The sequence below is a fragment of the Schistocerca cancellata genome, chromosome 6 (genome assembly GCF_023864275.1).
Source record: "Schistocerca cancellata isolate TAMUIC-IGC-003103 chromosome 6, iqSchCanc2.1, whole genome shotgun sequence".
NCBI lineage: Eukaryota > Metazoa > Arthropoda > Insecta > Orthoptera > Acrididae > Schistocerca > Schistocerca cancellata.
In genome coordinates, this window is record NC_064631.1 from 372,372,689 (window position 1) to 372,397,984 (window position 25,296).

A 25,296-nucleotide genomic window follows, 5' to 3' on the forward strand; every position below is an offset into this window, starting at 1 on the left:
TGCTTGAGTCTTTTCATTGTACCTGTCTGCAACTCAACAGGTCATCTTTACATGAGCAATTGATCCTTTTCCTAATATGGTTGACACCTCTCATGAAACAAATAAGTTCCTATAGCTTTTTAATGATAAACATTGGAGAAAACATAAAAAGGAATATACTTGTGCTATAGTCAGACTTTTAAAAATTAACCAAAGGAAGAGCTTATAATGAGGTGCACATAATTTTGGATTTTCGACAGAATCTAGTCAGGTCCCACTCCTGATATGTAGGGGAAAAAAGGCAATTCACAATAACTTCCTGATTAGCAGATAAGGAAATACTATCAAATTTTAAATAAAAATCAATACAAACTTTTGTAATGTTCACATTTAATCAATACCATAACACATTCATAAAACGAATACTATTAATGCTACTTCAAGATAATGTCATGTTTGCACTATACCAAAGACATGAAGTGCAACCCTAATGACACATTGAAAACAAAGATGATGATAAAATTATGGCTACTGAATGTGAGATGCTGTTCTGACTGCAGTTATGGATCAAACTGAAGGCTCCAATTCTGAAGAAAGCTGTGGCAGGCACAGGTTGTAGAAGGAGCTATCCAGGAACTCTGAAAGCTGTTTCCAACACACCCAGCCTTCTCTCTGTAGTTGGTAACGATCTGCAGCAACGCCCCAAAAGTGTGGGTCCTGAATGAATTATACAGAGAGCCTTAATGAATTGCAAAAGTATCTCACTATGCAAAGTGTTGAGAATGTGTCTATTTAAAAATTGTCACAAGCACTACAAATATAATACTGAAATAGTTAAAGTAAATTTATTAGAAAGTACTTAAAATTACACTTTTATATTATTTCTCTACATAACTACCATTAAGATTCAAGCATTTATCAAATCTCATAATCAACTCAAAAATCTCCTTTGTATAAAATTCTGCCACATGTTGCCACTTTTTCTAGGGTATGAAGAGGTGGAAATCACTAAGTCAAGTCTAGGCTTAGGATGGATGTTCAAAATCATGCCATTTTAACAGTTCTTCCCATTTTTCTTAACATCTCATAAAATACTTCAAAATTCTTGTCTTTCCATAAAATTAACAAACAAGATTCAGAAGTAATATATCAAAATCAGCAGTATTAAAAACCTTGCAGAAATCAAGCTATGCTAAAATGGTTGCTACGCTTCTGCTCATGGCATGTTTGACATTGTCAGTCAATTTGATTAACGCAATTTCAGTGCTATGGTGTTTTTGGAAGCCTGATTAATATTTATCATGAATGTTTTAAGTTTTTAAGGTAATCAGTTGAATGAAGCTTTGTTCCCAGTCAGTGTAATATGTATTATAACCTGAAGAGAAACTGAAGTCTTTTAAAACCAGAATTACATTCTTGGTGACAGTATACTTATGCTCAGTCCATCATTACCTACTGCCTCAGAAGAGATTCTCAAGATTGATTTCCATACTGTGCTAGTAGAAACATTTTTGAAGAAAAACATCTATTTTGGAAGGACATTCTTTTGACTGGTGGTAGAAAGTTTCACTTATTTAGGGAGTGAAATATCTAGGGATGGAAGAATAACTAACGAAATTAATAGGAGGTTACAGAAGGGAGGCAATTTCTACCAAACAATAAAACATCTGATTTGGAACAATGAAGTTTCAGAAAGAGCAAAACTCCTTATGTATAAGAATTATTACATCCCTATTGTCACCAATGGTGGAGAAACATGGACAATGACAGAAAGGGACTGGAGCAGACTGCAAACAGGAGAAATGAAATTTCTCAGAGCAGTTAAGGGAAAAACAAGAATGGACAGAGTAAGGAATGTAGAGATTAGAAAGGACCTCAAACAAAAAAGTATGAGAGAAGAAATTGAAAGAAAGAGATTAAGATGGTATGGGCATGTTAAGAGGATGCATGGGCAGAGACTCCCCAAAATTATGGAAGAACTAAATATGGATGGGAAAAGACCTAGAGGGCGCCCAAGAATACGGTAGAAAATGGGAGTGAGAATATCTGTTTAAAGGAGAGGTGTGACCTGGCAGCAAGTGGAGGAAGAAAAGTGGTGGGAGGACCGAGCCAAATGGAGAGGACTTGTCAGCACCCAGACCCGGCAGTAGCTGGAGCGGGAGCGGGATTCGGATATAGATAGATAGATTCTTTTGACTGAAAATTCATCACAACTATAGAGCTGACTGGTGTTGAGCAAAAGTCATTTAATTCATCTGCAGACATTTGAAAAACAGTATCATACATTGTCTTTCCTTTGCTGACCCACCCTCGCAGATTGGCCTTTCCTGATTTTGACCTTGTACATGTTTTGATTCACTTCCTTCCACAGTTTTCTGTACCCTTCATACAGTTCAAGTGATGAATTTTCATTGAATCCTCTATTAAAGAACTACATGGCAAATATAACGAAAACATGTTTGAAAAATATAGATACAGCTATCTGCCCAGCTCATCACTGCTGCATGTCGGTAGGTTATTTCTTTTTATTCTGTCTGAAATATTGTGACTGTTTTGCAAATAGCATGATAATAAATTAAATGAGGTAGCAAACTGTGGAATTCACAATACTATACAAGCCAGAGGAGTGCCAATGGAATGTAAGAAGTAAAGACTATAAAAATAACACTAAAAACAAACTAAAATGCAATTGGGGAGAAAAACAGCTTCAATTAAGTTTCTCAACTTACAAGAAAGGTGCTATAGCAGCAGAACAAATAATAAGATGAATGTGGTGCATTCAGAAAATATGCGAGACACAAACTGTGACAACAGTCATCACCATAGTGGACAATAACGGAGCATAAATTAAACACGGTGCTATATGAGGAAGAAATGAAATTTTGTAAATATTTGGAGTCTTTCAGTATGTGTGGATATGGCAGCAGTATAAAGCAGCTGTTATTCCCGTTACATCCACAATGAGAAACATAGTCTGTGATGAAACTGTTACTAACATTATCCTTCCAGCCTTTCACAAGAGCTCTACAGACTTGAGGTACTGTCTAAGATACTGCTTCCTTCAAAATGTGAAATAAACATACTAGACTGAACTGAATCTATCACTGGAAGAAAAGGATAGAGGGGGGTAGGGCGTGGGGAGTCTTAGATTTGATGGAGTTGCTTTCCTGAAATTTGTCTTTTTTTTTCTTCAATTTCAAAATTGGAGACTGGCACCTAGTGAAGTTATGAAAACCTCTACTACCTTCTATATTTAACTCCCACAGCAGGTTGCCCTCACCACTTCTTCTATAGTATGCTTTCATTTGCCAGCAATGATAAAACCCTTCTCATTGTTTGTAAGTATTAATAGTGCAGCACCACGTAGCAATACATCAACTACATCACTATATGTAATATAGCACAGAAACCATGATGTAGTCAATGTGAATAAACTTGATTGACAGAATTTGATAAAATTCAACTTCATCCTACATTTCCAAAAGAAGTTTTCAATGTTATCAACACTCCAAAGATTAAATGTTCAAGCGGTGTGCTGTAATATATTTTTGTTAAAGCAATGTGTTACCCAGCATCTACCTAGCTGATGAATAATGATTACCACAGTGAAGGTATTTTTTCATTAGTTGATTGGTTTAGCATCACAAACTGTTTGGAAGTGTTTTTGTTTATGCATGTACAATGGAGCAAATGGTCACAGCATACCTCCAAAGCATGACGATGATTACAGTTTCAATACATGTTGAAGCATCTGGTGGTTTGGCAGTTATTCTGTGTTAGGATGTCCCAGTTCGGAGAAGCAGGGCATGCCATCAAATGAAGGGGCTTCTTTGGCAATGGTCCTGACATCAACTGAACTGTCAGATTCATACAGAACTGTCATTGGCACTAAAAGATTGAGTTCATGTAACATCAGATCATATGTATGAACATCTTTTTGAGATCAAGTGCTCCCTTATATCAACAACTGTAACAGATGATATACGAGTAGGCATTGTAAACAGTTAGTAAAGCATAGTCAGTAGCAAACAGTTTGGACTTCAAGACAGAAACTCACCTGAACATGTTACATTTTTCTTTAATGATGACGTACTAGAAGCAGTAAACTAAAAATTAGTACAACCGGGTGTTCTAACAGGAAAACACATGGCCATAAAAGAAATACAATTCACTGGGTCACAGAGTGATCAACAAGAATACAACGAAAGTAATTCACACTTCTTGAATGCATTTAATGACTGAGGACCCAGAGGCAGATGCATCCCCTTATAAACGATGCCCAGTGGACGCACCATTTGAATTTTGGCACGTAGTATCCTTGCTGTAGTGGCTCAACTCACATCTGCTGTGGGCAGTTGGTAACTGGTGTGTTACTACACTTCTTTTCCCTTGATGGAGAGCAGGGGGGGGGGGGGGGGGGCAGGAGGGGGGGCGACAGGAAGAACAGGCGTCGCTGTCCACAGAGCTGTGACTGAACAGCATCAATAGCAGTGCTGGGGGTGGCAGCCAAAGACAATGAGAAGTTTCCCATCCACTCTGACCGGAACTTACAGACGAAAGTGAGTGGAACAAGGGCACCCTTGTTACCTGCGAATCCCTAGGTGACCGTTGGACACGACCAGCGATCGGACGGGAGCCATCTGGGCATCGGATTCCATGTCGAGGGGTGCTAGTACGAGCAGCAACAATGGTGGACTGGAGAGGAAAGACTTTGGAAACAGAGACCACGCTTCCATCCCCACTGACAGTGGTGTCTGCTCAGCGCAGTGTGAGATGCAGTACTGCTCCCAGGAAGCAAACTCTCCACCGGTGCTGATGAAGCCACAATAGCCGAGAGTATGTGGGGCAGGACACGTCTGCTCAACTGAAGAATGAGGCATTGGGCCATCAGCCCCCGGAGAGGGGCCTCCGCCCATCCTGATGCCACTGATTCAGGTGGCATGCTGTAAGTTGATCTTCAGTGTGAACCACAAAAATGCAATTACTGCACTGGCTGTGGACAATGGCCGGAAACCAGTGAGGGTGTTGTCCAGCTCTGGGGTAGAGTGGTGCGCCAGGTATGAATGTTGACAAAACCGGTGCCACTGCAGTATGCCTGCCCAGCAGCCACTGGAGGATGCCTGCCCAACAATAAGAGGCTGGGCAATGTATGCAGCTGTCAGCCATGCAGCTGTTCAGTGGGGCTCTTGTCCCTGTACTGTACCGACCGTGTTCGATCAAAAAAAATGTGTGTCAGAGCAGGCAGGTGAGAGTGTTACGCATTGCAAAGCAAAACATGGCCAATTGGCACTGCAAAGTGGAGCCAGCTGGGTGTGGTACAGCAACAGTTAGCACTGCAAAACGCCAGCGGCAGAACAAAAGCCTTTCCTCACTTGCCACCATGGAAGTGTTTAGAGTATGTACCTTATGCCCTAAATGAACACAGTCTGGAATGTATCTCAGCCATTTGTGTACTAAATGCTTCTCGTCTCAGTATCGCAGCTTACACTACAAGCCTGTGTTACCCCAAGCAACATTCCAGGATGCAGAACAGGGTCCACTGTTTGATCATGAGACAGGGCAGCCTGCCCTGAGTCACGTGGGAGCTGCCCACTTGCTGAAGGGAGTTCACTGCCATTGACAGCTGTGCCACTGCACTGTCATCACAGCCACAGTAGGAGACGCAGCTGACAGCGGGATTCGAGTGACGCCACGCTGGCCTCACTCTTTTTACTGTCGGCAATGCCAGATGTCTATTGTTTCGCATGAGAGGGAACTAGTAGCCTCCACCAAGCTATTCCTGGTGTACTATGGCCAAGGGCTGGAATGAAGAAATTAACTGAACCAATCTACTGCCAGAGAGAGAGGGGGAAAAAAAGAAAGAAAGAATTGTATTTTGGTCATGGAGAAGAGGCTTGATGGTCATGCATTTTGTAAAATAAATTTTACTTCAAGAAGAGAACCAGTGGATTTGTCTAGTTTTAGAGGTAATTGAAGTCACAATAAGCTACTGCCTGCTAGATGTGCTCACTGTAACCCTCAGCACCATGTACGAAATTAGTTCCAGTAAAATGTTACACAAATAATCATTGGGAGCATATGGCTAGGCAATGTCAGGAGTCGAGATGGCCCATGATTAGATGTAAGAATTAAGTTAATGTATTTTGCTTTCTTGTCTTGTTAATGTTAGTTCTCAAAATGAGTGTTGTCGTGGACAAGGCTTCAACAGAACCAGACGCACAAGGTGTGTCAGAAATGGAAGCAGTATGTATATCATCGGAAAAGGTAACAGCTTGGGTGGGTACAATTGCGATCATCATAATGAAGTGTAGATTTGTTAGTCGCAAGTTTAATTGCTCCTTTTTCTGGTAAAGCAACAGAGGATGTGAAGACCTTTGTGGGAGACCTTGGAAATCTGGTGCAGATGGAAGGATGGTCTGATAAGGAATTATTGAGTGTTGCAAAATTTAGACTGACAGGTGAAGTGAAAACTTACATGGATGTACAGAACCTCTTAAGGGAGTCACAACATTCGAAGAACTTAAAGAAGGAGTAATTCAGAGATATTCAAAACAAAATAGTGCCAGAAACTACAGGGAATAATTAGGAATAATAACTAAGAAAAATACAGAAACTGTAAAACAATTTGCAGATTGTATAAGGAAAATTAATGGATGTACCTATGATTTAGGACAGGATGCTGCAGCCTATGAAATTATTTTGCAAGAAGCTGAGCAGAGGGTGCTTTTTTAAGAGGGCTGCATGCAGAAATACGAAGACTTGTGCAGGCTTGGGGTCCAACAGATTTGCGCACAGCAGTGCGGTTAGCTAGAGAGTGTGAGGAGATCGATTTATTGACTGGAATGCAGGGTAAACTGATAGTGTTTGCAGCTAATATAAAATGTTTCAAGTGTGGAAAAATGGGGAATATAAGGAGGCTGTGTGAATAAAGTAAGTGGAAGTAATAGTTTTAGTACTAGAGGACCAGTGAGGAATAAGGTGTTAAACACCAATGGGAACCCAAGGTTCACTTATAGTCTTTCCCAGTAACATTGGATGCTATGAAATCATATGCAGAGGTGGAGTGTGTGATAGTAAGAAAAACGGGTTGCAGATATTATTGGATACAGAGCCAACTTGTCAGTCGGCACTAGTGATCTGGTGAAATGTAAGCATCAGGACCCCACCACAGTACAGATCACGTGGGGTGGGGGATAAAATGACACACCATTAGGATCAGTGGATATAGACTTTTGTCTGGATATGGTTAAATTTAAACATTGGCTAGAGATTGTGCCACACATAAGTGAGGGCTATGGCATGATTCTAGGATTAGATTTCTTGTATTATCATTGTACCATAATCGATCTTCAGCAACATAGGGTGGAACTTGATGGAAAAATGTTTCCGTTAGGTGAAACCATTGCCAATGTAGCGATGTCACGAGTGGGGCCTGTTCTGAAAGATGAACCAATTAAACTGCGAACAATCCCGCTAAGACTTGATTTGCACGATGGTGTACCCAAGGGTACGGGGAAATCAATTTGGGTCAGTTTCGAGTCTAGGCTGCCGGCAGAAATTTAGTGTGTGGTGGAACCGTTAGAAGAGAGTGAAGTATTAGATCAGGCAGGTTGCTTAGTCAAAAGAGGTATTGTACACATACAAGAAATAAAGGGTGAAAAGAAGGTACCTGTTTCTACAGATAATTTTAGCACAGAGGACACGGGATTAACAAAGGGGTTGTTAATCACTAATATGAATATCCTGGAGGAAGAGGAATGGGACATGACGGGTGCCAGCCATGGACAATCACCAGACACCACTGAAACTGTGTTACAAGAAAACGCAAGGTGGCTAGAGAGGATTTATTTTTTCCAAAATGGCCATAGCCAGCTACACACATTACAACCCATCTCATACCAACGGGAATTAAAGTACCAGTCTACTGCAAACCATACAGAATACCTAGGTACTTGCAGCAAATTTTGGAGGAATCTATCAATCAACAGCAGAAAGATGGAATAATTGAAGAAAATAATACTTCATTGGGGGCAGGAATGCTCATCATGCCAGAAAAAAAATCAATGGATGGAACTCTAAAATGTAGGTTTTGTTGTGATTACAGACACCTAAATGCAAAAACATAACAGACACCTACCCTTTGCCAAACATCGATCATTTAGGGCAATGAAAGTATTTTTTAGCAATGGATTTGAAGAGTGATTATCAGCAGATAGGGGTTGCACCACAGGGTTGACACAAAATAGCACTTTCGGCACCCTGAGGACACTACCAATTCAGAAGAATGCCATTCAGATTAAACAATGCACCTGAGACATTCCAGATACTGTTGGATGGCTCACGGCAATACTTAATGTATCTCTATGACACAATTGTCCATAGGAGGGATAACACTGAATACAGAAGAGTGTAATTCTGTGATGGAAGAGATAGCATACCTATATCACATCATAAGTAAAGATGGGGTTAAGACAGATCCAAGATTAATGAGAGTTGTACATGAATCTCCTGTAAAGGAGTTTCACTCATTCGTAGGAGTCATGAATTTTTACCACCTGTTAGTAAAAGGATTTGCAGATATTGCTAGATGGTTGACACAATTGTTAAAAAAAGTACTAAATTTATGTGGCCAGAAGAGTGGCAGCATGCTTTTGAGGAGCTAAAAGAAGCTTTACTGTTGAGTCCGATATTGGTATTTCCAGACTTTGATACAGAATTTGTTTTATCACGTGATGCATCAAATCACGCACTTGGCTGTGTGTTGTCACAAGAGGTAGAAGGCATAGAGCATCCAATAGCTTACGCATCAAGGCAACTAAATTCTGCATAAAGAAATTGTTACACAGTGAAGAAAGAGATGTCAAGCCTTATTTATGGAATGACTTATTTCAAATGTTTTCTGTGTGGTAAAATGTTTAATGTAAAAACAGATCATGCAGCAAAAAAAATGGTTGTTGGGTTTAAAGGATCCTTCTAGTAAGAATTCTAACAATGGATGATAAGACTAAGTGAATTTGATTTTGAAGTCACATACAAATCTGGGAGAAGCACAGAAATACAGATGGCTTAAGTAGAGAAGTAACATTATTACATATTGAGAGTAATGAGCATAAGGAATGGCAAATTGCATAGAAAGTGGATGATGAATGTATGTAGTATTTTAAGCAGCCCACGTTTTGTATGTAGGATGGATTGCTATGCAGAGAAACCAATTTAGGTCTGCGGATAGTGGTACCAACAAAGCTAAGGAGCTGAGTGCTCATGATCACATTAGCCAGGTCATGAAGGTTGCAGATCTATCAACAGAATACTAGCAGAAAGGTACTGGTGGAGAAATAGGCAGATGGTCATAAACCAGTATATGCGGAATTGCATACAGTGCGCACAGAGATCAGGTTTGTGTCAAAGAAGAGTACTATTGCAGAGATTACCTGAAGCATTAGCACCATTTGAATTTTGAGGGATTGATGTTTTAGGTTCATTCAATAAAACACTTGCAGGTAATAAGCACGTACTCACAATCATAGATCATTTTTCAAGACACACAGAAATGGTCGTAATGTCAAACCAGCAGGCAGCAACAGTGCCACAAGCACTTGTGAATAATCAGATACTGAAGTTTTGAGTGCCTGAAACAATAACAACAGACCAAGGAACAAACTTCATATCAGATCTAGTCAAGGAATTGTGAAAGTTATTGAATGTAAAGAAGTCCTCTCCATCCATAAGCCAATGAAAGAACTGAAAGAGTGCATAGGTCAATTGGGAAGATGCTTGGATACTACACTGACTCACATGACACCTACTGGGATGTCTATTTGAAGTATGCTGTCTCTGCCTACAACTCAAATCAGCATACGAATACAGGATTATTTGTATATGCAGTAGTATACGGTCATAAAATTCCATCACTGTTCGACATTTTAAAAGCGAGGAAAGGGAAGACTGGAGATTCTATTAAGGAATTTGCCAGAGTGATTAGGGACATTTGGAAGAGAGTACAGAGGGCAAACACATGAGCACTGGAGAAACAGGAAGAATCCCACAGTAAAGGTGGTTACTGGGTGATATTATCAACTTTGTATATGGTGAAGGAAAAAACAAAGAAATCATCAGGGGCCATACCAATTGCCAGACACTATGTCAACAGTAAATGTCAAGATTAAACTGCCGACAAGAACAAAAATTGTGCATGTAGGGTGGTTGACACCTTTTCCAGTGAGTGTGGAAGATATTCCAGGGCAGCAGATGCGACCAGAAAGGGAGAGTGAGGAGGAAGATATTGGAAGATAAACAAGAGGTTGTGAATGCAATGGTAATGAGGAACCTGTATGGAGTTAGACCTAGGAGACAGTCATTTAATATATGTATTGTTTGAGGTTACGTATAGATTCAGTGTAATTAGTAGAAGCAGCTGTAGAGCAGTAATGAATTTAAGGGGGATTAAAGTAACAGGTATTCTTGCCTGACAGTTGAATGCAGAGAAGGCAAGATAACACAGTTCACAGCTAGATTATTGTTCTTTGTTGGGGTATAGTTCACACATATCCTGTCAAGTGGGGGGTGCTGAAGAAATTTGTAAGAGTAAAAATGCAGCAACTGCTATTAACTGCAAAAGACAAAGGAAAATATGTAGGAATAGAGGAAGCAAAGTTACAAAAATGCTAGCGAGGGGAAATCACAGACTGTCTGAATATGGTAACAAGAGGGGCATAATTCCTGCAGAGCGAAATTGCTAATGGGACAAAGGAGGTAAGATAATGCAATAAAGAAGTCATCAAGCCAGAATTAATGCAGTCTATAAACACACTTCTGGACCAGCAGAAGGGACAAGTCTCCCCGCAAACCTTATTGCAGCATGTAAATCCACATCAGGAAATTCAGTACCAGAAAGAGACTACATTGACTATTGTAATACCAACCTCCGCAGCAACACTTGTTCTGCTGAGCGTAGTCCCTTTTTTTTTTTTTTTTTTTTGTACATAGAAGACTAATCACAAGACTGAGCTAGGATCCAGCCATCATTCATATTCCAGTGGACTGGAAGGAGGCTGAACGCATAAGGGGGTTGTATTAAGAATAGTTAGTTCATTTTAGTTTGTAAGTCGGGAATAGAGAGTTAGAAGTTATTGTGAAAGAGGCCTAGTAATGAAATTAGTTTTATGGTATTTGAGTTAAACAGCACAGGAAGCGGGCCTGTGGAAATGTGAAAGATTGAGTAGCAGGGCTAAGGTTGGTTGGTTGGTTTTGGTGTTTGATGGGGGCTAAACATCGAGGTCACCAGTCCCCAGTCCCAAACACACATACTTGTAAAAGGCCAATACATTAAAAGCGTAACCTCTGCACCCGGAGGGAACACCAAGGGGTACAGAGCTAAAATGAACACCGCAGTAACACAAAATAGAGGACACTTAAAAGGAGCAGAGCAAATAGTTGACTAGAGTAAAACAGACTACAATGGTTGATGGATCAGGTAAAAGGTCAACCACTCAATGGCAAACAAAGAACCTCCAGCTGGAAAGTGTTGATAGAGATACCAACACAATTTGTACCCATGTCACAATTAAAAGTCGCTGGAGTGGGTGTAGCCTGAGAAATCATGCGAGAGCGCCCACACTAGAGTGAGTGATAAAACCCAACTGCACGGATAAAACGTAAAACTGAGCCAACTATAGAGGCATCGCCACATAGAATTAAAGGAAGTGCAGCTGGTAAATTAAAGGACTGCGACAAGGGGGCTAAAAGGGGGCAGTCCATCAGAAGATGAACCACTGTCAGCCCTGCATCACAGCGACACTTGGGCGGGTTCTCACGGCGAAGGAGATAGCTGTGGGTCAACCGCATATGTCCAATTTGAAGGCGGCAGAGAACAACTGAGTCACTACGCGTGCTCCTCAAGGATGAGTTCCATACAGCCATGGACGACTTTACCATGCGGAGCTTATTTGGCGTGTTCAAGACAGACCATTCAGAGCTCCAGACATCGCAGACCTTGCGATGTAGCGCTGACCGGAGGTCTCTTTCCACGAGACCAAGCTCCAGGGGTGGTGAAGTGGTGGCCTGCTTGGCCAACCGATCAACATGTTCGTTTCCTGGAATGCCGATGTGGCACGGGGTCCACACAAACATCACTGAACGACCACACTCGGCGAGAGCAAAAACAGCATTTTGAATACCATGCACCAAAGCGTCCTGAGAAAAACACTGGTCAAGTGCTTGCAATCTACTCAGGAAGTCACTGCACATGACAAATGACTCCCCAGGGCAGGAGGAAAGGTGAGTGAGTGCACGATAAAGAACCAGCTCTGCAGTGAAAACACTGCTCCCACAAGGCAGGGAATGCTGCTCAACATAGTCACCATGGATGAAAGCAAACCCAGTGCATCCATCGACCACAGAACCATCAGTGTAGACTACATCTGCATCGCGAAACGAGGCAAGAAGAGCCAGGAATTGTTGACGAAGACGGCAGTTGGAATGGAGGACTTGGAGTCGCAGGACAAATCCAAGCAAAGCAGCAAGTGAGACAGGGACCAAGGAGGGGTAGAAGAATAGGGCCAGAAGGATGGAGGAAGGTGAAAGGACTCGAGTGACGAGAGAAGGGAATGAACGCGGACCGCAATCGGGAGACCCGACCTCGGCCGCCGTCGTGGGGAGGGGAGTGCAGAAGATGGAAAAAGGAGCTTGCAGTTTGGGTGGTCGGGCAAGGCATGGACACGGGCGATGTATGACGCAAGCAACTGTTGGCGGCGGAATCGTAGGGGAGGGATTCCAGCTTCTACAAGAAGGCTAGTCACCGGACTAGTGCGGAAGGCACCTGTCACCAGTCTGACGCCACAATGGAGAATCAGGTCGAGGATCTGCAACGTTGAAGGTGGTGCTGAGTCGTATACCACGCTCCCGTAGTCGAGACGGGACTGGACTAAGGCCTTATAGAGCTGTAAAAGGGTTGTTCGTGCAGCCCCCCAAACGGTGTGGCTGAGGCAGCGAAGGATGTTGAGGGTGCCGCCAGCACCGTTGTTTAAGCTTGCGAAGATGAGGTGTCCAAGTGAGCTGAGCATCAAACAGCATGCCAAGGAAGCGATGTGTCTCCTCAATACGAAGGAGTTCATTGGCAAGGTAGAGCTCTGGATGGAGGTGGACCGTTTGACGATGACAGAAATGCATCACTCAGGTCTTAGAGGCTGAGAACTGAAAACCATGGTTGGATGCCCAAAAACGTGACTCATGGATAGCTCTCTTCAGCTGCCGTTCAGCGACACTGATGCTTGGGGAACTGTAATAAAGACAAAAGTCATCGGCATATAGAGAGGAACAGACCAATGAGCCCACCGCAGCCGCAAGACCATTAATCGCTACCAAAAAGAGGGGAACACTGAAAACCGAGCCCTGCAGAACACCGTTCTCCTGAATATGAGCAGAGCTAAAATATGTGCTAACTCTAACCCGAAAGGAGCGACTGGAGAGAAAATTCTGTAGAAAAATCGGAAGTGGACTCCGTAAGCCCCATTCGTACAGCGTAGCTAGGATATGATGGTGCCAGGTGGTATCGTACGTCTTCCGAAGATCAAAGAAAACAACAACTAGATGTTCTCGCTGAATAAAAGCTGTACAAATAGCCGACTCTAGCGAGACTAAATTGTCAATCGCTGAGCGGCCCTGATGGAAGCCTCCCTGTTGCTGGGCTAGGAGGCCCCGAGCTTCTAGGATCCACATGAGCCAACGACTCACCATCCATTCCAGGAGTTTGCACACAATGTTGGTAATGCTGATAGGGCGATAGCTATCAACCACCAGTGGATCTGCTCCAAGTTTCAGCACTGGGATGGTAACGCTATCCTGCCAACGAGTTGGGAAAACGCCCTCCTTCCAGATGCAGTTAAACAGGGCGAGTAATTCACCCTGAGAGTGCGCCAAGAGATGGCGAAGAAACTGGTTGTGAATTCGGCCTGGACCTGGAGAGGTATCGGGGCAAGCTGTAAGGGCACTTTGTGACTCCCATTCACTAAACTGGGCGTTGTATCGTTCCCAACGGTGTGTGCGAAATGACAACTGTGTACGCTCAGCCTGCTCTTTAATGGCGCGGAATTCGGCACTGTAGCCTGCTGTCACGGAAATACGAGCGAAGTACTCTGCCAGATGGTCGGCGATGGCGATTGGGTCAGAGAAGGGCAGGGGACAGACGCAAGAGGGCAAAAGTCAAAAATGCGCCGAACCCGCGACCACACCTGAGATGGGGAGGTGCGAGAACCTATGGTGGCAACATATCGTTCCCAGCAGTCCTGTTTGCTCCGCCGGATTAACCCCTGAGCCTGGGCCCGCAGCTGTTTAAAGGCAACCAGAGTCTCTAGGGAAGGATGATGCCGGTGTCGTTGCAGGGCTCGCCGGCAGTCCCGGATAGCTTCTGCAATCTCTGGTATCCACCAAGGGACTGACTTCCGCCTTAGGGTACTTGAAGAGCAGGGGACAGTTGCCTCGGCAGCAGAAACAATGGCCATAGTGACCTCGTCCACTGCCAAATCAATGTCACCAGGAAGCGGAGCAATGGCCATAGTAGCTGAGGTGTAGGCTGCCCAATCAGCTCCATGAAGAGACCATCGTGGCAGCTGGTCAGGGGGTTGGGACTGAAGAAGACAAACCAGGATAGGAAAGTGGTCACTACCACAGAGGTCGTCGTGGAACCTCCAACTGAGATATGGAAGAAGACCTGGGCTACCAAGAGAGAGGTCAATGGCTGAGTATGTGCCATGAGTCAAGCTAAAATATGGGGAGCACCAGTGTTAAGGAGGCAAATGTCCTGCTGTGCCAAGAGAGCCTCAACGTTCCTACCCTGGCCCGAATCTGGGCCCCACCCCATAAAGGGTGGTGGGCATTAAAATCCCACAAAAGGAGGAATGGCAGGGGGAGCTGGGCGAACAAGGCAGCTAGGTTGGCAAGAGGGACAACCTCATCCGGTGGAAGGTAGAGGGAACAGAGGGTAACTCCATTCCTGCCCGGACTCTTTAAGAGCCACAGCCTCGAGAGTAGTGTTAAGTGGCAGTGGGTCACTAGGAACAGTGGCAAGAACATAAACACAGACACCGCCAGACACCCTGTCATATTCTACGCGGTTCTTATAGTAACCCCGGTAGCCACAGACGGAGGGGCTCCGCTGAACAGGAAACCAGGTTTCCTGTAGAGCCAGACAAGTGGCAGGGAAGTGGCACAAAAGCTGTTTCAACTCAGCAAGGTGGTGGAAAAAACCACGGCAATTCATTTGAAGGATAATGGTATCCGACTGTGAAGACATGAGAGAACATGGGGGGGGGGGGGGGGGGGGGGGGGGGGGGGGGGAATAGGTTACGCCTTAGAAGCACTCGCCGCCACCAATTGCAAAGTAGCCTGATCAACTTCCATAGGAACTGCAGGTCAAGCAACGTCTAACTCCTGAGGGGACGCTAGATGCTCCACATCATCTTCAGATGCAGTGGTGAACTCCTTTTCTGTCTATGTCCTTCTCCTTTTGCTTTTTCTTCTTTTTGGTAGGGTCCCATTTGTCCCTCGGTTTATCAGGCTGGGTGGGCTTTTCCGACCCAGGCTCATGGACTGAGGAAGACCTGGAAGCCCTACGGCTCTCAGGTGGTGGCTTTTTCAGCCACTGGCTGACATCTGGAGGGGTAGTAACCGTGGAAGGGAGGGCACAAAGTGATCCCTTCTGCGCTAAGGGAGCCGGAGGAGGCAGGCACTTCTCCAGCTCAAAGGTGGGGACTGAAGTCCCCAAAGAAGGAGGGGTTGTTACTCCCGATGTCGATAACAGGGGAGCAACGGAAGAGGGTGTTCCCCCAACTACCTGGGGGGCAGGAATAGACGCCTGGGCTGGAGGGCCCACAAAAAGTGGCTGAGCTTGTGGGCTCATCGCCAGGGATGGCGACATCGAAGCTGCTGCAGCAAACATCGATGAAATGCGCACGGGGTGAAATTGGTCGTACTTGCGTTTAGCCTCTGTGTAAGTGAGCCTGTCCAAGGCCTTATACTCCATAATCTTCCGTTCTTTTTGATAAACCGCACAGTCTGACGAGCAAGGTGAATGTTTCTGTCCACAGTTGACACAAACAGGGGGTGGCGAACACAGGACGTTAGGGTGGGAGGCACGTCCACAATCCCGACAGGTAGGGTCGGCATCACATCTCGATGACATATGCCCAAACCTCCAGCACTTAAAGCAGAGCATGGGAGGAGGGACGTAAGGCTTAACATCACATCAATATATCATCACCTTGACCTTCTCAGGCAGGGTGTCTCCCTCAAAAGCCAAGATGAAGGCGCCAGTGGCGACCCTACTATCTTTAGGTTGAAATGCGGCAAAGACACAAGTTGAAAATATGCTCACTATTTTTTATTTACTTAAATTTGCCATATTTCGTGACAGTACCTTTCCCATTAGACGTTTTCACGGCGATATAGTCTTGGCTTCAGTTGTCTAAGTATGATTCCACAATGCATCTTTGTTGGTTGCAGAATTGACGTGGTTCAACGTGTTTCTCTCATTTTGGTGTTTCAAATACAGTTTCTTCAAATGTAGTTTCTTCTTTTTTAGTTAGTACAAAAATAATAGTAACATACTTCAAAATTATTTATGATGGCGACCTTCACATTGTTCTTCCGTCAACACCATGGTCAACACACACCAAGAGTTAGCTGCCGACTAAGTACAGTCAAAGACGACTCCAACGTCAAAGATGTTTTACACCACACACAATCTTCCAGTTGTAATCAGTCTCTTTGCTATTCTTCGATACATTTTCTAATAGTAATCAATATGCTTTTACTCTCAAAAACAGAAGTAAATTAACATATAATAAGACAAATTATAATAAATCCTGACAAAAAAAATATAAGAAAACATTTACAATTCGGTATAGACAAATACGGTAAAAAAAATTACATCTCCCAGATCCATTACAAGGTCCCCTGAAGACACGCCGTACAAAGTGGACACCGCGGCATTCCAGATTTGCATGGAGTTCATCGTCAGACTGCAACAACAGGTCACGATGAAAAATAAATCCCTGAACATATTGAGGCTCTTATGAGGTGTAATGGAGACTGCAACATCACCGAGCTTGTCACAAGCAAGCAATGCTCGTGACTGTGCTGCGGATGTTGTCTGTATGAGGACTGCTCCAGACCTCATTTTAGACAGGCCCTCAACTTCTCCAAACTTTTACTCTAAATTTTCCACAAAAAACTGAGGCTTTGTGGTCAGAAATGAGTCCCCATCTGTTCGGCGGCAAACCAGAAATCGAGGAGAATATGTCGGACCAGGTAATTTAGACCGCCGTTACTCCCCTGGTGTGCACTATTCGTATTTTGTTTCATGGTGGTCCCACAAGCAGCTAGGGGAAGGAATGTCCAGCCAGACAGAGCCCCGCTTGACTGGGTAAGCCTAATACAACCGGGGGCGGCAGGTTCCCCAGAGGTCACTCGCTAGCAATTGTTCTACCTCAACAGCCATTCGTCTCCTCGGCGCGCAGCACACCTTGAGATTGAGGTTTTTTTTTTATAGAGGTTTATACCATCCTCGCGACCCAGGCAGTTAAGCCAAGATCCCCGGGCTCTGTACCGTACAACATTCCACCGCCGCGCCTTACGGTGGGTGCTGAAGCACACTCAGAGCTTACGGTATTGAGGACTGGTGGCGCTTCCCAGTCCCCAGCTCGGGGACAATGGGGTCGCCAAGCCCGTACCGAGCAACTAAATGCTGAGCCCCCTGAGGGGAGCAGAGCTAAGGAAACCAGCTGTAGAATAATTCTTAAGAGGCGAAACAGGGCCAGAGGGGCTAGCTGCCAGGAACTCTAGTGTAAAGGATAATCTAGTTCGGTTAACCCAAGGGACCAGGTCTTAATAAAAAGGAAGGAAACGTAGTGTATCAACAGTGTTTGGTGAAAACATAAGCCAAGCCAGAAGTGAGTTGCGTTGCAAAGCAAAACACAGCTGACTGGCATTGCGAAGCATAGCCAGCTGGGTGCGGTATAGCAACAGCCAACACTGCAATACACTGGTGGGAGGACTTTCCTCACTTTCTACCATGGAAGTGTTTAGAGAACTTGCCTTAAACTCTAAACTACCATTGTTTGGAGTGAAAAAAATACTCAGCCATTGGGGTACTAAATGATTCTCATCTCAGTATGACAGCCTACACCCCTAGTCTGTGAGACCAGGTGAGGCATCCTGGAATGCAGTACAGAGTCTGCTGTTCGACCACAAGACAGGGCAGCCTGCCCTGAGTCACACAGGAGCTGCCCTCTTGCTGGAGGGAGTTCACGATCATCGTCAGCTGCATCACCATACTGTCATCTGTCATCACAGCCACAGCTACAGATGACAGCGACATCAAGTGACACCACACACAGTCCCGCTATTTGGGCTGTCAGCAATGCCGGACATCTATTATTTCGCATGAAAGGCAACTGGATGCATCCACCAAGCTGTTCGTGGTGTACTACAGCTGAGGGCCAAAATAAAGAAATTAACAGAACAAATCTACTGTCATTCTGACGTCTCATTTCACTCTCCGTGGGAGACAATCCAAGGGTCATTTAATTGCCCTAATTGGTGTCATTCTCAAAGAGCAGGAGAAAATCTGAGCCTTCTCAGCCAGGGAATCTTCTACATATCTGAGCATCTGTGTTTTAACTGTTTGGACAATATGTTCCACTTTATCATTCAACTGCAGATGGAAGGGAGGTGTTATGATTTGGCAAATGCCACTGTGAATACAGAAGTCCTTGAAATATTGAGTCACGAACTGAGGACCATTGCTGAACACCTGTGGGCAAGGCATACATTCTGTGCAGGATACCTTTGACAGGGCCTTGTAAACGAATCTGCTGTCACAGGCAGATGATGAACAACCTAAGGAAAATGAGAAAAAGCACCAACTGCCAATAACCCGGAAGTATCTAAAAAGTATCTAAAAAGTGCCACTGAAATCAATGTGGACTCTTTCCCCAGGTAGTGCAGTGAAAAAACAGTGTGCAGTGACACCTGCTGAGCAAACACTTGCAGCAGGCCGTGACAAGGTACTGCACCTCCCGACTGATGCTAGGCCGAAGGAAACAGCAGCACACCAACAGTTTAGCACAAGAGATCCCCCAGTGACACTGATGTAATATGCAGAGGACCTCCCACTGCAGAGGTGCCGGAAAAACAATGCATATCACACTTGCTGCCTGCTGGAGAACCAGATCCGCCACCATGGCAGAGGCAATATGAGAACTGGTGATGGGGAAGTCATCTATCATGTGCCTCTCCTCTGTATCCCATTGAAAACAAAGCAGTTTCTTCTGGCCAAAGGAGGCATGGCATCCACATTTTTATGTTGCGACATGGGACGCAAATGGATCTTCTAATTGTACCAGTACAAGAACAGAGCCCAACTCTGAAGATGATGAATGGCTTTGTCCATTAAGGGTACCTACAAGATAATAGAGATGTGAAAAGGAGGGCTTATGGCCACTTAATTAAATGAAATTTTGCACCACAGATGTACACATGAAATTTTTTAAAGTAATAAACAACGGCAAGAGCTTCTTTTTCACCTGAGAATAATCTTGCTGAGTCAAGTTGAGTGTTTTTGATGCAAAGGCAGCAGGCTGTTAATAGCAATCTGAATGGTGATGGACCACGGTCGCTCCCACCCCAAACTGGGATGTGTCCATGGTAAGGATCAAATTCTTGCTGGATTGAAATGTTGCAATACTTGGTGCGGAGCGAAGTCTATCCTTAAACTACACAAAAACACACTCACAGGTTGCAGACAAAAACAAAAGCAGTACTTTTTTGAAGCAACAGATACAAGAGGGTGAGCAATAGTAGCTGCTCTGGGAATAAGCTTGAGATAGTACACGACTTCACTGAACAATGCCTGAAGTTCTTGTTGATTAGATAGGCGGGGCACAGCCACAATGACAGTGACATGTTGTTCCATGGGGAACATACCCTGTCGGGAAATTTCATTACTCTAATAAGCAATGGAAGGCTGGAAAGATGTTCCAGTGACCACCAACAATTAGCTGTTGATGTTGATAGAGGCTGAAATGCATATTAACCACAACAAACTGTTTTGGTGCCTTGTCAATCGGAATCTGAAGGTAGGCTTTGGCCAAGTTGATTTTTGGAAAGAATTGACACCCCCCCCCCAGCCAAGTTTGTGAGCAACTCCTCCTGATGAGGCAGGGAGTAAGTGTCTACGACTGTCTGTGCATTAATAGTGACCTTTAAGTTGCCACACAGCCAAAGCTGAACAGACGAGTTCTTTACAGTAACCATTCACTTGAGGAAATCAGTCTGATCACCAAAATGACATTCAGTGACCCAGTGTCATCTTAATGGTCATGCAATGCTAACCGGCACTGGTCGCACCCAAAAAAGTGAGGGTCGGCAGAGGATTTGGAGGGTGATGTGAGCAGTGAAATTGTTTGTGCAACTTAACGCTGAGACAAATAGATCCAAAAACTCAGAAAACAAGGAATCCAATTTGCAGCACTTGGTCTGGCAACAGATGCATTGCTTCTGTAGTAGAAACATGAAAACTAGCAAAGACATTTAACCCAAACAAATTTTCAGTACTCGCTTCATTAACCACCAAACACATAACAAAATTGATGACTGACACATAAACTGTGTTGGCCTTGAATTGGCCAAGAATAAGAATCTGTTATCTGCTATAGATTACCAACCAACACTTGACATGCGCAAACAGTGGGGAGCCTAGCTTGGAGTATGTTGTGAGCTGACTAGGGACACAGTGGCCCTTGTATCGAATTGTAGGATTAAAGGGTTATCCCTCACCTGCACTTCAATGTAAAGTTTGTTCTGGTCTGCAGACATCATCAAACATTATGACAAAACATTAAATCTCTCAACAGCCACTGATTCTTACAATAACTAATGTGTGGATGGAGACTGAAATCATGCTGGTACATGACTTCCCTCTTTTTTTTTAAGGCATGAGGCCCACTACTTGCAGCAGGGCATCAGCTCATGCTGTACAAAAATAAAGGCGCATGAAGGAAGCAGTGTTCATTGTTCCAGCTGCCGACGATGTGTTCATCTGAATCAGTCCAGTTGGCTTGTTTGTACTGTGGCTACCTCCTCTTTCTCTAGCATGCTATGTTCCATGCTGTCAACAACAGTGACATCACTCTAAGCCTCTAATTGCTGGTCCACAGTGCAGGTGACTTCGAATGATTGTGCAGAATTCAAAACCTCCCCTAACATAAGGTCTTCAAAGGGAAGGGCACATTGATGCGCCTCCTTATCTGGCGTCCAACAAATGAGTGCATCTCTGACCATTCCTGAGACTAAGCCGTGGCAAACTGACACGAATGTGGCTGTAAAGCTCAGTCACCCAAGCTCTATATGAGTGCTGTGACTGTTTGTGTTATTGGTAGAATTCAACATCTACAGTGACTACATGTGTATGCTTGTGATAGCAGGACAGCAAACTACAAATACTGTCAAAAGAAAGCAGTGCTGGTTCTTGCAGAGGAGCTAACTGGCACAGTAGGCGATACATATGAGGGGCTGTCCATGCTAAGAAAAGTCTCTCTCATATCTCCATGTCAACCACCCAGAACACTATGAAACATTGCGGAAGCCACTTCTCGTATGCGTGCCAGTATGGCAGTGCTTAACAACAGGCAGCTGAGCTTGGGTGAAAGAAGCGAACAACCATCCAAACACAGCTGTATGTGCCTGCTTTTGTTACACAAGTGACTGGAGTAAAGACTCCATGGAAGAAGCAAATGACAGAAAAACCTAAGAATCCAAAACATGTCAAAAATTCAACTCTCAATGTTACCACTTGTGTTCTAACTAGGAAAACAAGGAAACACACAACCGTAAAAGAGAGATAATTTACTGGGTCACAGAGTGACATCAACAAGAATGCAATGAAAGTAGTTTACACATCTTGGACACATTTAAGAACTGAGGCCACGGAGGGCCATGCATGCCCCTATGAAGATACCATCGACGTCAGGTGCTGCTAGTGTAGTGCTGCGTACGCATGGCAGACCTGGTGACAGCAGTTGGTGACAAGATTGCCCCTGGCTCCCACCTTCAGTAGTTGCAGGTGAACCGTTTGAGTGTCAGTGTGCACTACGCTTGTTGTAGTGGTGGACTTACATCTGCTGTAGTCAGTAGCTATAGTAACTGGTCAGTTACAACAATAGGAATATTTTAGACTTGATTTAAAAGTCAAAATATTAAGAAACAATGAACAGAGCAGGTTCATGAACTGTAGGTTATCTAAATGACAGAAAATGAAGTGTATTGATCACACATCTGTCACATAAAAAATAAGCACTCAGAATCAGAAATGGTACACCACAAAGTTCTAATTCGGCTCTTCTGTTGTCTCTGATATACATGTATGATCTTCAACTTGCAGTTTCAGAAGGTGCAAATTTTGTTCTTTCCACAGATGACATAAGTATGGACAGAAAATGTGGACAGTCCTCTTTTAAAAAGGCAACTAACAAAATATCTGAAAGTATCACTAGATGGTTCAAGGCAAAACTATTATCACTGAATTTTGACATTGCTCAGTACAAATGGTTCAATGGTTCCCACTGGTCTCAAAACTATAAAATAGGTTTGTGAAACAATGAAATACAAGAAGCAGAAAGTAAGTTTTTTGGAACTACAAGTCACAATCTTAACCTGAGAACCCCCTGCCAAGAATTCTTGAAATGACTTGGTTCAGCTACATTGCAGTATGCATTATTACTGACATTGTTTACTTGAAAATGAATGTACTAATATGTTCTGCACATTTCCTTTCACTAATACCTTATGAAATTTTAGGGAAACTTAATTTACATTGAGAGTATTTTCAGAATACAGAAGTTAATTAGAAAAACTTATCTGGTCTTAATCCTGAACAGCCTGCAGAAACCTCAAAAACTTGGTATTTTGACAAATACTCCACAATGTATACACTGGTGGCCACAAAAATTGCAGCACTATGAAGACAATATGCTAGAAACTTCAAGTTGGCATGGCGTGGACTATATAGATATGTAACTGATCAGCAATTGAGCATGACAGCACAAGGATAAGAACAATGCCATCTGCATTCTGTTCAGTCTTGTGTGAAACTCAGCTTACCCTTTCCTCACATGGTACCCTGCAAATCATGGATGAAGGGCAACAGGCAAATTCAATATTCCTAGATCAGGATGTATATGTGGACAAGGAAAAAAAATTCCCGGATTTCCCGGTTAAAAATACACTTTCTCCCGGGTGACAGTATATTTTCCCTTATTAATCCTTTGAATGGTTATGGTTTTATACACAGGCGTACACTTTCCCGGCACTTTAGAAAATGAAACTCAGGGAAAAAGACACGTTTTGGAAATGTCTTTGATGTGCAGCAACATGTACGCTGCGTATTTTCGTATTACGAAAGCATACATTGGAATTCCGCCACACACCACATGTTAATTTCCGAATAATTGAAATCGAGATTTCGATGCGCTTTTGTAAGCCGTTCGTAGCTCATGTCACGTGATCTCGCCAGCCGATGACAGCGGATGTTCAGAGCACAGGACACATGATGTAGTCAGCCAACAGCAACATCACTGTTAAGTAGCACGAACACACAAACAGGGAAAGTTAATAGTTTAAATTAATATACATAGTGTTGCTACAAGAAAAGCAAAGCTTTCACATATGATATTGGTCTCAAGCTGCAAGAGAAGCTAAGCTTTCGCATACACTGTTGATCTTTTTTGCGCATGTTACACTTTAAGATATATCACACAAATGTGCCAGTAAATTTTTTAATGATGTCATAAATGTCTGATCTTCAGGGTTCGAAATCCTCCTAAATGGCTCATCATCAAAGAGTTGATTTTTAAATGAGAGTCAAACGCTCTGTGATTTAATAAATTCATGGTACATTCTTGCACATAGCTCTACTTAACGTAAAAGGATATTTACTTTGAAAGTAATGCTTTTCAAACCACCATTCGCAATATTTTCCCACAACCTGTTAGAAATAGGTTCATTTCAGCAGTTGCCAGAGAGCACAGATAACAGGCGACACCGCGCTTGGTTCTTAACGTAGGAAGCCCGTATGTACGTACATCTAAAACATTGAAAGATCATAAATTATGTCATAAAAGAAAAAAAGACATCAGAGGATACTGCAAGAGCATCGGAATTTTGTGAACCATATTAAAATGTGCACATTTAAAGTGCATACTTAAAGAGTACATTCTATGTCCAGATTCTCAATGAAGTAGACCTCAACCTGATATTAAGCTTTTCAGTGTGGTTTTCTGGATGTAAATTTTCTTGGACCACCAGTACTGTATTATATCATGTTTGGTTCTTTATTATGGCATAATGCCATACGTGCTAGAAAATGAAAATGTGCACTTGAAAAGAAGCGAACAGTTGAAACTAGCCAGTACTGTAGAATTAAACATTTCGTTTCAAATACATTGACTGCCTCTGCGAAAAAGGTTAACAAAACTCAAATTTCTTTAGCAGACAAAAATAACTTCATTGTTCTGCAAGGCAATTAATGCTCGATTGTCAGAAAGGTGGAAATAAAATAAAATCTGAAACTAACGACGTATTTCAGCCTTCTGTAATTATTTGATTTGCTTTAATTCACTTGATAGCTCCTGGCCACAGATATCTGTTTTGTTTTCATTTGACGTGAGAGTAAACGAAAGGGAAACAGCAAAATCACTAATTGTAAACACGGGTCACGTGGAGACTACCCACTATAACTCAGACTGCTCTGCGCATCAGTCCCGAATATACAATGTTTGCGAACTGGGTCAATACTAAAAAAAAAAATTGAATTTTCAAAATATGTTCATCTTGTAGCGCACATGATTCTGAAAAGTCTGAAACATAAAACATATGTATTCAAGGAAATGTAAGACACATTATTTGGTCTTAAGTATGCCAAAGTGCAGTGCCATCTTAAGTACGCCAAAGTGCAGTGCCACGCCTCTTCATAACCCATTTTTCTACCGCACGTCCAAACTATATTCAGGAGAGTGGAAATTGAAATGTCATGTGATGCCTCTCCTGCTCCCACTTGGCCGGTTTGACAGCCTGCCCCTCTTTTAAAAAATCTCGCAATTAATAGCGGATGGGATTATTTGTAAGTGAGAGAACAAGAACTCTTCAGAAAATCTGAACTCTTTATTGCCTATTAGTTAATAACTTGCTGTTTTGTGTGACACAAAATTAAATATAGGATATACAAAACCAATACTGACAAGAGATAAGCAAGAAATTACACATTTC

General features: G+C 43.2%; 1 protein-coding gene across 1 annotated transcript in view; it reads right to left on the minus strand.

The window, feature by feature from the left end:
- Positions 1 to 349: 349 nt before the first annotated feature.
- Positions 350 to 25,296, minus strand: part of LOC126088570 (ufm1-specific protease 1) — a 48,283-nt gene continuing 23,336 nt past the window's right edge. Inside the window, exon 4 of the mRNA XM_049906759.1 lies at positions 350 to 696. Within this exon, the coding sequence (XP_049762716.1) occupies positions 547 to 696 (150 nt within the window). The 3' untranslated portion in view covers positions 350 to 546. The remainder of the gene's footprint in view (positions 697 to 25,296) is intronic.